We start from the raw sequence: 15,290 nt of genomic DNA, 5'->3' as shown, positions 1-15,290 counted from the left end.
TCAAAATCATGTGTCCCTCTGTCCTGAATTAAAACCCTTATGCTGAAGGTGATTTTAGGTGGGCCAGAGCCATGTGGTGACCTCTTGGAGTGGTGTGTGGTCTCCCAGGGGTCTGCATTGTTTTTTGATTGATGGTTTGGGACATGCATAGCTTTGTGGAACTGCTCCTGTGCTTTCTTGTTTTGGCTTTAGTATTCTGGATGTTTGGCTTTTCTTCTGGGCCAAATGGAGACCTCACTAAAGGAACACTGTATTCTTAGACAAGGCCAGGACTTGGGGAATTGCCAAATAGAGAAATATATGTATTTAACCAAGAAGAAGTTCCCACATAATTTTTCAGCCCTGTATACTAGGTAAGATTAGCTCATGATGATGACAATAGGCTGAATGCAATCTACCAGCCATGTTTTGTTTGGATTCCATAAAGTTTAAAAAAAAAAAATTGAACTTCTCCATATTTTAGTTAGGCTATTTCATGTAAAGATTGGGATTTCTGGCTTGTCTTGGCAACTGCAGGTCCATATTCCTGCCTGACAGGAATAGGCTGGAGACCGTTGGCAGCACCCCTTGTGGACAGGACAGTCCTACCACCTTTGTCCCTCCTTTACATTTCCTGCCTGGTCCTGATCCTTGGTGTTGGTATTCTGTGAGTGATGGCCTCCGAATCAGAAGATGGGCTCCTTGCTTCTGGAAGCTTACTAATGTAGTTTGAGAGCAAGGAGGAAGGAGTACATGAAGACAAGCGGTGCTGTGGGAGCTCAGAGCACTAAGCTATCACCTCAGGATCTGCCACTGAGGACCAGTCACCGAGAAACGAACAAGCAGCTGTTTGGAAAGGGGCTGCCTTTGGTTTGGGGACAGAGCTGGGGGAGTTCAAACTAAAGTCTTCATTCTCTTCTTTTAGCCAGTGATGGTGTCAGGAGTGCATCATAAATTGAACTCTGAGCTTTGGAAACCTGAATCCTTCAGGAAAGAGTTTGGGAATCAGGAAGTCGACCTGGTTAACTGTAGGACCAATGAAATCATCACTGGAGCCACAGTAGGAGACTTCTGGGATGGATTTGAAGATGTTCCAAGTATGTATGAAAGACCTTCGAAGGGAGTTAGGATGTAAAAGGAGGGCACAGGAGTAGCAGGAGTCTGAAGCCCTTCAGTGACGACTCCATGAGTTAGAGTTTAAAATTCGTGTCTTACCTCTTCTCCACCCCCACCCCTTTTTAAAGTTTATTATGCTTTAGAACCAAGGCAGCATTCACTTTGTGGTTCCTTAGGTGAGGTTTCGGGCATCTGTTCTACAGGTGGCGCCACGTCTGTCCTGTGACAGGTGTTCTATGCTTTCTCTTGTGCCTGTGGGGAGCAGAGCACAAAGCCAGGGCTTGTGACTCAAGGCTGGTGGGTTTATGTGTGTTTGACCTGCATGCATCCTTTTATGCTTTAAACATTTTAACTCCTGTTGAACAAGTTAAGTGGACCTGAAGATGCCAGGGAATGTGAATTCACTTAACACGGCGGGTATCCTGGTCACTGCCTGCTGCACCTCCACTGGGAGCTTGTGTGTCTGGTCCTGAGGCTTGGCCCTTTCTGCGTACTGGCCCATCAGTAAACTGTTACCAGGATTCATATCACCATCACCAGGCCCCCATCCCCACTGGAAGGTTTGACCAGTTAATTCTTCAGATGCTCAATAATTCAAGTTCCCTCATTCATCACTCTCATTTTTTTAGACACACTTACACCTTTAATCTACTGCTTCCTTACTCCTTTTTACCCACATTTACAGATTATAGTTCATACCTTCAATAAACTTTCTAACGAAGTTATGGCTGACTTTTTAATATAAAGTGTAAAGATGTTTTCCACAAGTAGCTGCTGAAATGGAGTTTCAGGCAGAAGATGGTTACTTAGGGATCAGCATCTGTGAAACAAAGGAGGAGAAAGAAGAACTGAGCAGGGAAAGGAGTCATTTGCAGTGCAGGCTCCTCAGATCCTCAGCCAGTCTTGCAGGGAGTTCTGAAACACGTATTAACCTTCATTGTCTCAGACTGGGCTGAAGTGGGACATGGCAGGGCCTTTGTCCCCCTGTCTCCCTCAGTCTGTAGATACTGGTGTCCTGGGAAAAGGACCTGACCTAGTGCGGCAGTTCTATGCAGCTGAGGCAACCTCTAAATGCTGTGTCTGGACAGCAGGTCTTTTGAAGCTTTCCACTGAGGCCTGAATTCAAGTCCCGTCTCTTGATACATCCTTGTGGTGTATAGGAGCTTGGTAGCTTAATTTTCTTGGGACTCAAGCTTCCTCATGCTGGCCGATGGTGAAAACAGCTCCAAGTCAACTATAGCTTGCCCATTCTACGCTGAAGATTCTGTTGCGCACATCCCCAGCACCCCACCCACAGTGACATACTGCTGCTCTTCTGAACACACACTGTTACCCTGTATTTTTCTGTTTCTTCCTGGAGTGTGCATTTATTTAAACTAGGTTATGGGACAGTACTTGGTTGACTACAAAACATTACACAGATGTTAGTCCTCAAGAGTACGGGGTCTGAAGTCAAACCTGGGTTCCATCCCAATTCTGCCACTTAGTAGCTGGATGACCTTGGGTGTGTCTGTCAGTTTCCTTGTCCCCAAATAGGAATATTAAATGATGCCTAATCTCATTGGGATATCGGGTTTAGTTGTAAGGATTAAATGGTTAAGACAGTTGGCAGACACTAGAGCACAGTAAGAAATGAAATAGTAGTTGTCATTGCTGTTGATTGTAATTATCAATGTCTTTTTCGATCAGAACTTGGATCTTGGTTCCTTGGCATTATTTGCCGCAGGTAATAGTTCTGACTAAATCGTGTGGTGCTATTGGCCCTACTTGTCCCTGGACAGAGCATCAGCTAGTTTCAGTCTCTTTGAGCAAGACCAGACATTTTTATTTCATAGTAGCTTTAGAAAACCTTGTCTCCTAAACATTTGTGACCTCTTATTGTTAAAGTGCATTGCTGTTTATTAGTTAGGGAGCTGCTCTCTTCTTCCAGAATGCTGTATATTAGGAAAATGCTGGATCTGAGAGACAACTGTCAAAACACCCAACTGTGTGTAATGGGCAAAAGGGGGTGGCTGAAATCTCAAAGAATGAGGAGCAGCAGTTTAATAAACATCTAGAAAAGATTAGATTGTAATTTTTATTTTGCTATTTCTGTGCTGCCTCCTAGGTATGAATGGGTTTCTGGGCAGTGTAGAAATGTAATAGTTGGTAATTGGCAGGCGGGGAATTGTTAAACTGTGTACTAAATGTATCGGGTTATGAAGATTTTGCAGACAAGAATTTTATTCACATTGTTATGCATAAAATGCTAATTTGCCTTTATTTTGGTCTGTTTCTGAGTTATGAATAGTAACAAATCAGTAATTCTGGTTACCTTTCAGACCGCTTGAAAAATGAAAAAGAACCAATGGTGTTGAAACTTAAGGACTGGCCACCAGGAGAGGATTTTAGAGATATGATGCCTTCTAGGTATGATTGTTGGCCAGGGGGAGGGATGATTCTGTCCTTGACTTGATAGGATAAATTCTTCTTGAGGTGGTGAGAAAAGAGTTTTTCAAAAGGGGAAGATGAAGGCGCCTGGGTGGCTCAGTTGGTGAAGTGACTACCTTTGGCTCAGGTCATGATCCCGGAGTCCCACATTGGACTCCCTGCTCAGTGGGGAGTCTGCTTCTCCCTCTGACCCTCTCCCCTCTTGTGTTCTCCCTCAGAAAAAAAAGTGGGGGGGTGGTTGGAAATATGGAATACTTTTACTGGTGCTGATATTTTATTTTTAGAGTATAGTCTTTGGAGATCTGTGTTTTAAATAAGATAAAGAAGTTACTATGAGATTTGGCCAATGAAAGCTTCACACATTTCCATTTTAGTGCTGTGCCAGAGAAGAGGCCAAATGAGGTGTGCGGCCTCTGACTTGGAGGCAGTATTCGGATTGGACCTATCAGGGTTCAGTGTAATGATAGTGCATTAAACAACAAGATAGCTGAATTGGTAGATCCATTTTCCTGATTTGAGCTTGAACCTTGGAAAGGATCCTTAGAACTAATAAATAATAAATCCCTGAGGGTCACTTCTTATCAGGAAGTTACTGCTCACATCTTTTGTCTGAAATATTCCAGATCATTTTGATAAAGATGGGTGATGTGTGAGAGAAAGACGATATCTTCGTTCATAACTACTGTAATTCTACTCTTAAATATTGTTCAGGGAAAGCTTTCTCCATCTTTACAACTGCACATATTTTTATTTGTTCCTTTTGGTAAGAAGGAACAAAACAGATCACACAGTGATGGATTAGATTCTTATCTAATCCTTATCCATAGATAAGGCAAGCTTATTTTGCAAATGCTTGTTCTCTTGTTCCAGGTTTGATGATCTGATGGCCAATATTCCACTGCCTGAGTACACAAGGAGAGATGGCAAACTAAACTTGGCCTCCAGGCTGCCTAACTACTTTGTGAGGCCAGATCTCGGTCCCAAGATGTATAATGCTTATGGTAAGAAAGAAATGGCTAACTTGAAAAAATTATAACGGAAATAGAGCCTGTCAAAATGTTTGGAAAATTGCTCTTGAGGAAGGTGGAAATGGAAGACCTCTATAGTCCTAACACTTCACACAGCAGTGGGCTTCATTTTTGCATATTTCCTTTCATTGTTTTTCCACGAGTAGGTGTATTTCCTTTTCATAGTTGCAGTTGTAGGGATGTGTGCGATTTTTTATTTTTCTCTTTTCTACACCTCGTTCTATTGAAAAATCTTTGTGTTGCTTAATAGTTTTTAATTTTGGTGGTTGTATGGTACATCATTAAATTCATGTAACTTTGTTACTCATTTTAAAGTCAGTCTGCTAGCATTCTAGCTATTTCAACATCTGCTACACTTAAATACCCCCATGTTGGGGGTAGTAGTTTGTTACTTAAGTTAGTATCAGAAGCACCCTCTGAATTGGATTTCTGTTGTATAGGCATGACTCCCTAAACTATCCAGCAAGGGGGATTGCACAGGATAGAGATTGATTTCCTCGGTAACCAGAGTTGTGTTTCATCTTTATTGCTGTGACCTTGACCAGTTTTCTGTTGGGGCTTTATTTAGATCTTAACTATAGTTGGCTGTTTTGAAGGAATTGTTTATTGATGGATTGTTGAATGAAGTTTCAGTTGTTGGGATCATTTATTGACTTTGCTTTAGTCTTTTATACTATTTGGACCCCATTTTTCCCAGTCCTTCTAGAAATTACTACTTCAATTTTATTCTGTCCTCCCATAATTACTCTAAAGTCCAGTCTCTCGGTCCTGAGGCTGACAACCCCCCTAAAAAAAGGACAGAGTCCTTTGGCATCTTTGCCATGTTCTCCAGAGACTGTTGGGGGCCGAGAAGAGCAGGGCCTTGGATCTCAGCCCCACAGTTCTTCTGTTATGGTAGAGTTAGTACAGGGATCTACCTGGGATGGGGTCAGGGAACATTTTAAGAACGGAGTTTATGTTTGAGCTCCCACAGCTTAGATGTCTGAGAACATTCTGCGAGGGTAGGGTGAGAAAACGGTCTGTGGGAGAGAGGAATTGTTTATTGTTATTGGGAGAGAGGACATAGCAGGTGAAGTCCCCTGATGTATTCCCTTTACATGTCAGGTTTCAGTTTGGAGAGCCCTGTGTACGCTGTGGGCCTGTACCATTTTCACTGGCTGAGTTTCCTTCTCTCAAGCCCTGCAGAGCAGCTAGTTGGTTGGGGTCTCAAGACGTACTCTGCTTCTAGCAGATATTTACGTAAACTTATGTGAATGAAAGTATTTTTCCACTAAAGTAAATGGTATAGTGTTGCATAATGATTATCCATGCTTTGTATGCTCTTAAAGCTTTATGGGGTAGAAGTGGTTACCTGAGAAGTTTCCAGAATTAATTGTCGGCCTGGTTTAAACAGCTTAGCAGCATAGACAAGAACAGATAGATGGCAGTGTTACTCTTGTTCCTGTCCAGAGTCAGCAGGTAGGGATTGAAAATATGAAATATGTTCATTTTCAGAGGTTGAATGATTGAGCTGAGAGTCCTCAGGCAGAGTAGGGTGAAAAAGCTCTTTGGAGAGAGAGTCAGCATCTCTCCATCCCCAGTACTACCACCAGTGTTACCCATGGGGGCAGGGACTTCAGGACAGTGGCAGGGACAGTGACCTGCTCAGGACGTACCTAGGTCCGTCAGTAGCAGGTCTGGGACTAGGACGCTGGGTCTCCTGATTTTCAGGCCAGTTCTGCTGCTCTCTGCCCTGAACCCCAGTGCTGTCACCCAGCAGTCCCCGTTGTGTCTGCTCGTGTGGTCTTCATGATTGTCCATGGTGTTACGTTCAGGAATCCTTTCCCTGGGACCTTTATGTTTTTATAATCTCGGTTCTGTTGGAGTTTAGACTCTCCATTTACAGACCGTTTTAGCAGCGTGCAGTCGCCTGTAGCTGCCTGTGGATGAGTGTTGGGCTGGTAGCTGGGTAGGTGTTGCTTCCATCTTTGTTTGTCACAATGCTTTTCCTCCCTTTGGCACTGGCCAAGGAGCAGGCAGCCTGACCGAGCTCTGAGACCTGTTCATTCTTCCTCCCATTCCTCCCATCTCATGCCTGCCCTTCCCGGCACAGGGTTTGTGCTCCTACAGTTTGTGCTCAGCATGCCTGTACGCTTGTAACACCGCTGTATGCTTGTGTTCTCGCAGAATATTCTTTTCGGTTTTAACCTGTTTGAGCTTTATATAAATAGAATCAGACTTTTGGGTAATCATCCATGCTGTCATTTATAGCTGTCCATTTCAATAATTTTCCTTCTATGCCGTTAATTGCTTTTCCTTCTTAAATGCACTCAGAACTTGGAGTCTAATACAGTGACTCCCCATATACTTAACCTCCAGTTATAGCAGCTATCAGTTTTTTTGCCATGATTGTCTCATTATTCCCTCCCATTCTGTTTTTCCTTCATCATTTTAGAACAAATCCCCTTTAAAGCATATCCTTCGATTTTGCCTAAATACTTAATGCTCAGCCCTCTCCTAGGACAGATAGTTTGGCTAAATGGAAAGAAAGGAAATCACTACAGTACAGGGCTCCTAAGGCTGCCACCCCAGGTTGAAGTTACAGGGTGCCCTCTCCTGTGTCAAGCTGCTCCTCAAACTGCAAGGCTCTGGCAAGCCGGAGGGAAGTCCCTTGGCCTCCTCCAAATAACTGATAGCTGTTTCAGGGGCTGGTGGGTTAGCAGATGGCCTCTGCTTGCCCCCTATGAGCCATACTTCTCTCTGCTGCCCATACATGTCAGGGTGGGCTGTCCACGGTGACCACAGCCCTTGGTTAGCCTCAGGGTGACTGCTGAGCAAGGCAAGTCTTTTCCTGGGCTAAGAGATGAAAATTTCAGACTATGAGCACCAACCAGGACTTCATGTGTTGGCTCACTACCCTCCTCCCCACCTTTTTTTTTCTTTCTTTTTTTTTTTTTTGGACAGTTGAGGGAACCCAAGGGAACTGATTGGGCAGTGTTCTCTCTTATTCTGAGTGTATAGCCATTCGAGGTTCCAGATTTATGCGTATGTGAGGGGGCTTTCTGTTAGACTCCCCATCTGGAGTGAGCCCTGGGCCTTATGTTTTGCCCCAGAGCACTCGGACACCCAAAGTTTGAGAACTGGTTGAGCACATGTCCTTTCGGCAGATTCCAGCTTGAGGAGCCACTTCACCATTCCCGAGTCCTGCTTTCCAGTTTTTTGGTTTATGAGTATTTCTTCTTTTCTTGCCGCCACACTGTTTCATTAAAAGAATGTTTTTTCAATGATTTCACCCAGGATTTTTAGTTGTTCTTCGCAGGAGAGTCTATCAAGGACCTACTTTGCCTATCATCAGAAACAAGTCCTAGTGTTAGGACTTGGCTTTTTATTTTTATAATTAACTATTTGATGAGATTATTTTCTTGCAAAATTGAAAGGGTAACATAACTTAAATATTGTTCTCTTTTACATGATTTATATAAGAGACAGCTTTTAAATTTTGTGACCAGATATCTCCCAGGAAGTGGGAGAGACAGTGGCAGCCTTCATAAATTTAAGGTGTTTTCTGTTGACAGGATTAATTACTCCAGAAGACAGGAAATACGGAACAACAAATCTTCACTTAGATGTATCTGATGCAGCTAATGTTATGGTGTATGTGGGAATTCCCAAAGGACAGTGTGACCAAGAAGAAGGTAGGGTGCTAAGTATAGAAATGAGACTTAATCTGTAATCTGGAGACTGTGGTCTGATACTTGCTTTTTTCCTTGCTCCAGAAGTCCTTAAAACCATCCAAGATGGAGATTCTGATGAACTCACAATAAAGCGATTTATTGAAGGAAAAGAGAAGCCAGGAGCCCTCTGGCACATATATGCCGCAAAGGACACGGAGAAAATACGAGAATTCCTTAAAAAGGTATGCTTTTCTGTCCTATGGCTTATGAAGACAGGCATGGAGAATAGCTCTCTTAGAAACTACTCCATGTGGAGAACTGACTGGCTGTCGGGCAATAACCATAACCTCAAAAGTTTAATCTCTTCGTGTCAGATTGACTAGGCTGAAGCTGGTTGCTGAGGAACAAAGATTTCTAAATGATCAAGCGCACACCTCTGAGAAGAGGACCTTGTCTTACAACTGTGCTTTTTTTTTTTTTTTAAGATTTTATTTATTAATTTGACAGAGATCACAAGTAGGCAGAGAGGCAGACAGAGAGAGAGGAAGGGAAGCAGGCTCCCTGCTGAGCAGAGAGCCCAATGTGGGGCTCGATCCCGGACCCTGGAACCATGACCTTTAACCCACTGAGCCACCCACGTGTCCCTATGACTGTGTTCTACATTATAGTGCATTTGGTGATTTTTGTGCTCTCCAAGTTTGTTCCTCCGATTGTTTAGCAACTATTTATTTTTACTGCTTTAAAAATCAGAGTACCTCAGAAATTCATGTATAATTCCTTGGCCCTTGATGCCTGTGTTCTGAGTGAGTTACTAAAGTCCCTGTGGGTTTTATCCACCCTCATTTAGTAGTAGGTCAGGAAAGCCTCAGGCATTACTTGTGGCCATTAGCTTGCAAAGGGACATTGGAAAGAGGAATACCGGGGCTTTTAAGATTCCAAGTTTCTAGTAGTTGTCAGTTTGTTCAGCAAGGCCTGTGTGTGGAAATTCTAGGCAACTGGAAAGATGGGTGCATTCGGTTTTTATCAGCCAGGGTATCTGTGGCTGATACTCTTTAGTTGTTCATGAGGATCAGATCTGAACACCCTACCCTGTTACCTGGTATCAGGTAGGTCCTTAACCAGCATTGGTTTGAATTAAGCTGTTTCTGATTTAGGATAATTTCACTCTTCCAAAACCTGCTGGTCACCATATTGTTCCTCTGATAGCATCTCCCTGAGTTTGTGGGTCTCTGCTGCCAAATACTGTGTCTAGAATAAACATATTTAATCTGTAGCTGTCTTTAGGACTGCTCAGTGACTCGGATTGTGAAATGATTATAGATTTTTAATAGCTGCTATACAGGAAGTCTATATCTAAGGAACTCGAGCCTACTTATGTTCAAAAGTCTAGACCAAACTATTGTTCAAACATAGTATTTAGAAAAATAACATAGACTGCCAGTCAGAGAGTGTTGGAAATGACAGAAGGGAAAGTCACATTTTCTTTCAATCTTCTCCTGGTTCTTTCAGTTAATGTCTTTGAGTGTTACTTGTCTCTTTCTGCCAGTGGGGTACCTGTTAAGGAAGGCCTGATGACATCTATTGTCTGCCCACACTATCTGGGGGCCTGGGGCAGGGAGTGGGGGAATGCCCTTATTGTGCCTCAATGTGTTACTCAGTTTCATAATATTTCAAATGTATTCTAGGTATCAGAAGAGCAAGGTCAAGAAAACCCAGCAGATCATGATCCCATTCATGATCAGAGCTGGTATTTAGACCGATCACTAAGAAAGCGTCTTCATCAAGAGTACGGAGTTCAAGGCTGGGCTATTGTACAGTTTCTTGGGGATGTGGTATTTATCCCAGCGGGAGCTCCACATCAGGCAAGAAACATTACTTTATTCTCTTTACACTGTAAGATCTTTTGCATGTGTGTTACTTGTGGGTTTTTTTTGCATGTGTGTTACTTGTGTTACATGTAACTTGTGTTTTCCAGGTTCATAACTTATATAGCTGTATTAAAGTGGCTGAAGATTTTGTTTCTCCAGAGCATGTTAAACACTGTTTCTGGCTTACTCAGGAATTCCGTTATCTGTCACAGACTCATACCAATCATGAAGATAAATTACAGGTAACAATATCACTGATTCTTGGCATTCTCTCTCTCTTGCTTCATGGCCCATTACTGACCTAAGAGAGTCAGTGAACTTGACTGTGTCACACTGGGTATAATGAGTTGAATTGGCTTCATGTGTAGTTTCACTGTCTACTTAGGCCAAGGAGGAATGAACATAGAGGAAGTCTCATCTTGGTTTGTGATTGGTTTATACTCTAAGGGACTATGCCCCAAGAGAAACACTTGGGTAATTAAAACAAATCGATCTTTGAGGGACCTGGTTGGGACAGTCGGTCAAGTGTCTGAGGTTTCAGTTTGGGTTGTGATCTTAGGGTCGTGAGATTGAGGACCATGTCTGGGCTCTACACTGAGGGCAGAGTCTGCTTGGGATTCTCTCCCTCTCCCTCTGTCCCACTTGTGCTTGAGTGCACATGCTCTTTCTGTCTCTCAAATAAATCTTAAAGAAAGAAAAAAATACATATTTGACTTCTGACGCTGGCTCAACTGCCAGACATTGGTCTTGAACAAAGACTTTTAGTGCTGTGGTGTTCTCACCCTTGAGTAGAGCAGAACAGAATCTCTGGGATCCAAAGAAGATTTCAGAGAGTAGGTTTAAAGATGATTTCAATAGTGAGTTATGTAATGTAGTTTTATGTTTGGAAAACTAGGGGAATATACAAGTTTTGAAAAATTGTACCTTGGGGCTTGCCTCTCCCTGTACTCACCAGGCTCAGGGTCATGGGACATCAAAACCTATGGAAGGGGGGAAAAGGAGGCATGGGTTTAAAATGTGTATGAGACACTGGCCTAAAGGAGTGTAGGTCCCTTTTAAGTACTGACATTTTGAATACCAAGTTGGAACTTTAGAGAGAATGGTAGTAAAACTGGCAGAGGAAATATGTAGTCTTAGTGACAGATTGTGGATTTAGTGATAACCTACCATAATTTCTGCCATTCTTATAGGTGAAGAATGTGATCTACCATGCAGTGAAAGATGCAGTTGCTATGCTGAAAGCCAGTGAATCCAGTTTTGGCAAACCCTAGGGGTCCCAGAGACGCCTTAACCCCTGTACATTGGAAGTGAATTACTGGCAGCTGTTCAAACTCTTCAGGCAGGATTCCTGTGGACTTTGAGATTCATGTTACCTCATCTTCTTTTTTAAACTGTACCCAACTGGTAAGGGTACTCTGTCTAATGTATATTTCTAGTGTTTACACACACTAAATGTGTATATTTAGGAACTATTTACAGAACATGCATCCTTAAACTGTGACTTTCCACCTAGTGCAGAACTTCTACCATGCTGTAAAAACAAAACCTCGTATCCGCTCGGGAACAGTACCTGCAGTTACTCCCCAGCTGTTGGGTGGACAGCTTAGTCAGAATGGGTTATTACTATTAGGAATCACTGCGCAGTTTATTTGGTTGTATTTTGTTCTGTGTCTGAGTACCCTCTCCCTCACCCCGTAGGGCTCAGATGAGCAATGGAGGAAGCGACAGCTCACGGTGCAGTCCCTGCTGTGTTGCATTAGGACTGGCATTAGATAGCAGAAATCAACTACTGTACGATTCTTGGGTTTAACCATCTTTCTTTAGTTCAATGGAGTTTTAATTTAAATGAAGCTTTGCTAATTTTAAGTGTTAAGCATTTTGCATTAAAGTATTCCTATAATATTTTGACTCTACTTATTGGCATTATTATCCTCTGGTTGTAGGTTTAACACACTTTTCTCAAATGTTACAAGTCTAAGAGGTTGCTTCAGGAGCACATCTTAAAAGCAACGAAATTAGATGCTATAGTGATTTGGGATTATTATAATAATGCTAACATGGACATAAGTTTCTTCCCAACGAAGTAGAAACCTTTTCAAAACCCTTCTGCAAAGAAACATCACCAGTTAGCTAAATTTGTAGTGGAAGTTAACAACAAAATAACAGTGATTGGTTAAATGGTTCTAAAAAGGGATTTCAAAGCGATTGAATTACATTGTCTTTCTTTTGGCCTTTCATAAAGTAAGAGTTCACAAATGAAAAGGAGACTATTAGAAGTTTTAGAACGGCAGTACCTAAAATAGTCCTTTCTGATGGAAGAAATTCATCAAGAAGCCACCTTTCTGTATCTCCCTCATTCTTAGACAGCTATAGTTATACTAAAGAAAAGGAATGAAATTGAAATCGAGTAGTAGAGACAAGGCCTAGAGCGTGGGTTTTTTTCGTATGTGCTCAGAGTAGGAGGTCAAAGATCCCTGCCTAATGCCAACCCTGTCTTCAAGCTAAAACCTGTAATGGATGAACTTTGAGAAACATAAATTTCCTGGAAAAAGTAGGTAGACGTATCTGCCCATATCAGTGGGAAATATCTTCCCTGGGAATTTATTAGAAGTTCTTTTGCAGGTTTGGCTCTCAAATTGGGACTGCTACTTAGAAATTTCCCTCAGCTGGAATAGGAAAACTTGGGTCATTTGTAAAGGAAACCAGCTTTAAGCCAGGCCTCAAGGGAATGACAGTTCCAAGATTGTTATTCACAATCAAATACATTATAACAACAAATACGAAAACTGAAAGCCACCCTGCGCGAGTCAGCAAGGGCCTTCAGATTGCCATATTAAACCTGCAGAGGTTTACAGACTGAAATGATCCAGTGTTATTTTATATTCTGAAATGTTTGCTCTTCTTAAATGAGAGTAGAGGAATATGATGGAAAAATGTGATTTCCAGAAATGACCAGATATGGGAAGAAGCTGAATGGAATTTATAGAAATGAGACATGACAGTTAAAGTAAGAAACTTAGCAGCTGATTTAAACAACAAAAAAAAGTTCTTTTATGAACTGGGAGATTGGTAAAAATACAGACTACAGCATTGGACAATAGGATTCTATAAAGAGATGTTAACTGATAAGCAGGACACCAAAAAAATAACAGATCTGGTGATCAGGGACTGAAAGCCGAGAGGATGGTGAGAGGGGGGGTGTTGTCTTGAGAGACAGTTTCTCAGTACTCACAAAGTCATCAGGTTGTGAGAAGCCCACCTGTGTGAGGCAAGGTACATTTTTAAAATCCACATACAATAAATTAAAAGAATACTTAAACAAGTAGATTCTTAAAAGCAGCCAGAGTGGGGAAAACCTGATCCTCAAAGAAGTGACTGACTAACAGGTGACTTCTCCATGGCAATAGTGGAGGTCAGAAGAAAGTAGACACTGTTCTCTCTGTGCTAAAGACCAGAGCCCGAAACAGCAACACAGACCCAGCCAAATTCTTTCCCTGTACTTTATGGAAACTTTCGGACAAAAACCAGAATTTATTTTCGGTCCTTCACTGAAGGAACTTTTAAAGATCTCCTTAGGAGTGAAAATTAACCCATAGCATGCAAGAAAAAATGGAAGACAAGGGAAATTACAAACTCCTGGATACACCGAAACAATAATAGCATTAAACAATACTTTCAGAAGGCAGGTTAATTTTTCTTAAAAAGTTAAACAGTTATGATACAGCAACTCCACTCTTAGGTTTACTCAAAGGATTGAAACTAAGGATTCAGATACCTGTACACACATGTTCATGGCAGCATTATTCACAAGAGCCAAACAGTGCAAACAACCCAAGAGTCCATCACAGATGAAGGGATAAACAAGATGTGGCTTATACATACAATGGAGCATTTTTCGATCTTAAAAATGAAATTCTGGCACATGCTACAATATGGATAAATAAGCCAGACCCAAAGGACAAATACATGATTCCACTTACAGGAGAAATATAATCATATTCATAGAATAGTCAAATTTCATAGAGACAAAGTAGACTGGTGTTGCCAGGGCTGGGAGGAAGGGGTAATGGGAGTTCCTACTTAATGGGTACAGAGTATTTGTATCTGTCTGGGTTGATGAAGGTCTTGGAGGTGGGTGGTGGTGATGGTTGCACAGCATTGTAAATGTACTTACTACCACTGAACTTTATCCTTACAAGTGGTTAAAATGCTCAATTTTTTTATTATGTATATTTTACCAAAATAAAAATGAACTCCCAAATAGGGAAAGCCTTTGAAGTTGAATGAGAAAATGACCTCCTTGTTTTTTAAAAACTGAGTAGAAAAGCAGGAAAGAAGGAAAAAATGGGACTTTCCTGAATACTCCGAATGCAAGATAAAGATGGTCTGACTGTAATAAAAGACTCAACTATATGCTGCTTATGAAAGGAACGGATTGACTGTAGGTTCATGTAAACACTAGTCATATGAAAGTAAGTATGGCTATATTGATAACAATTTTAAGTGTTTAAGAGAAAGAGTATTACCAGAAAGTGTGTTTTGTTTGTTTTTTTTTAGGGGGGAAAATTTTTTTTTTTAGAAAATTTTTTTATTTGCTTAGAGTTGATGCTGTTACATCAGTTTCAGGTGTACAACATGATTGAACAACTCTATACATTATATATGCTCACCCCAAGTGTAGCTGCATCTGTCACCTTACGGTGCTGTTACATGATTGTTGACTACATTTCCTATGTTGTACCTTTTATTTCTGGTGAATTAATCATCCTGCAACTTGGAAGCCTAAATCTCCCCCTCCCCTTCACCCATTTTGCCCATCCCCCACCGCCCTCTCTGATGATCATCAGGTTATACTCTATAGGTCTGGTTCTTTTTGTTTCTTCTAATTCTTCTTTTTTTTTTTTTTTAATTTATTTATTTGACAGACAGAGATCACAAGTAGACAAAGAGGCAGGCAGAGAGAAGAAGGGAAGCAGGCTCCACGCTGAGCAGAGAGCCTAATGTGGGGCTCGATCCCAGGACCCTGGGATCATGACCCGAGCTGAAGGCAGAGGCTTTAACCCACTGAGCCACCCAGGCACCCCTTCTTCTTCTTCTTCTTCTTCTTTTTTTTTTTTTTTTTAAAGATTCCACATATACATGAAGTCATAAGGTATTTGTCTTGAGAGAAAAAGTTTCAGCAGGCATAGCAGGGTTGGTCAACTCAGTTGGAAGAT

General features: G+C 41.7%; 1 protein-coding gene across 6 annotated transcripts in view; it reads left to right on the top strand.

Moving 5' to 3' along the window:
* The window catches only part of KDM3A (lysine demethylase 3A), a 52,268-nt gene extending 40,292 nt beyond the window's left edge, over positions 1 to 11,976 (top strand). For all 6 annotated transcript variants that reach the window (XM_059405663.1, XM_059405662.1, XM_059405661.1 and 3 more), the window contains exons 19-26: positions 905 to 1,076; positions 3,417 to 3,504; positions 4,396 to 4,526; positions 8,108 to 8,227; positions 8,309 to 8,448; positions 9,892 to 10,068; positions 10,182 to 10,316; positions 11,265 to 11,976. In XM_059405663.1, coding sequence (XP_059261646.1) covers positions 905 to 1,076; positions 3,417 to 3,504; positions 4,396 to 4,526; positions 8,108 to 8,227; positions 8,309 to 8,448; positions 9,892 to 10,068; positions 10,182 to 10,316; positions 11,265 to 11,345 — 1,044 coding nt within the window. In that variant the 3' untranslated portion in view covers positions 11,346 to 11,976. The remainder of the gene's footprint in view (positions 1 to 904; positions 1,077 to 3,416; positions 3,505 to 4,395; positions 4,527 to 8,107; positions 8,228 to 8,308; positions 8,449 to 9,891; positions 10,069 to 10,181; positions 10,317 to 11,264) is intronic.
* The last annotated feature ends 3,314 nt before the right edge of the window (positions 11,977 to 15,290 follow it).

The sequence above is a fragment of the Mustela nigripes genome, chromosome 7 (genome assembly GCF_022355385.1).
Source record: "Mustela nigripes isolate SB6536 chromosome 7, MUSNIG.SB6536, whole genome shotgun sequence".
In the NCBI taxonomy this organism is placed as follows: Eukaryota; Metazoa; Chordata; class Mammalia; order Carnivora; family Mustelidae; genus Mustela; species Mustela nigripes.
The sequence above is the reverse complement of the archived record's forward strand: the minus strand, read 5'-3'. Positions and strand labels throughout refer to the sequence as shown.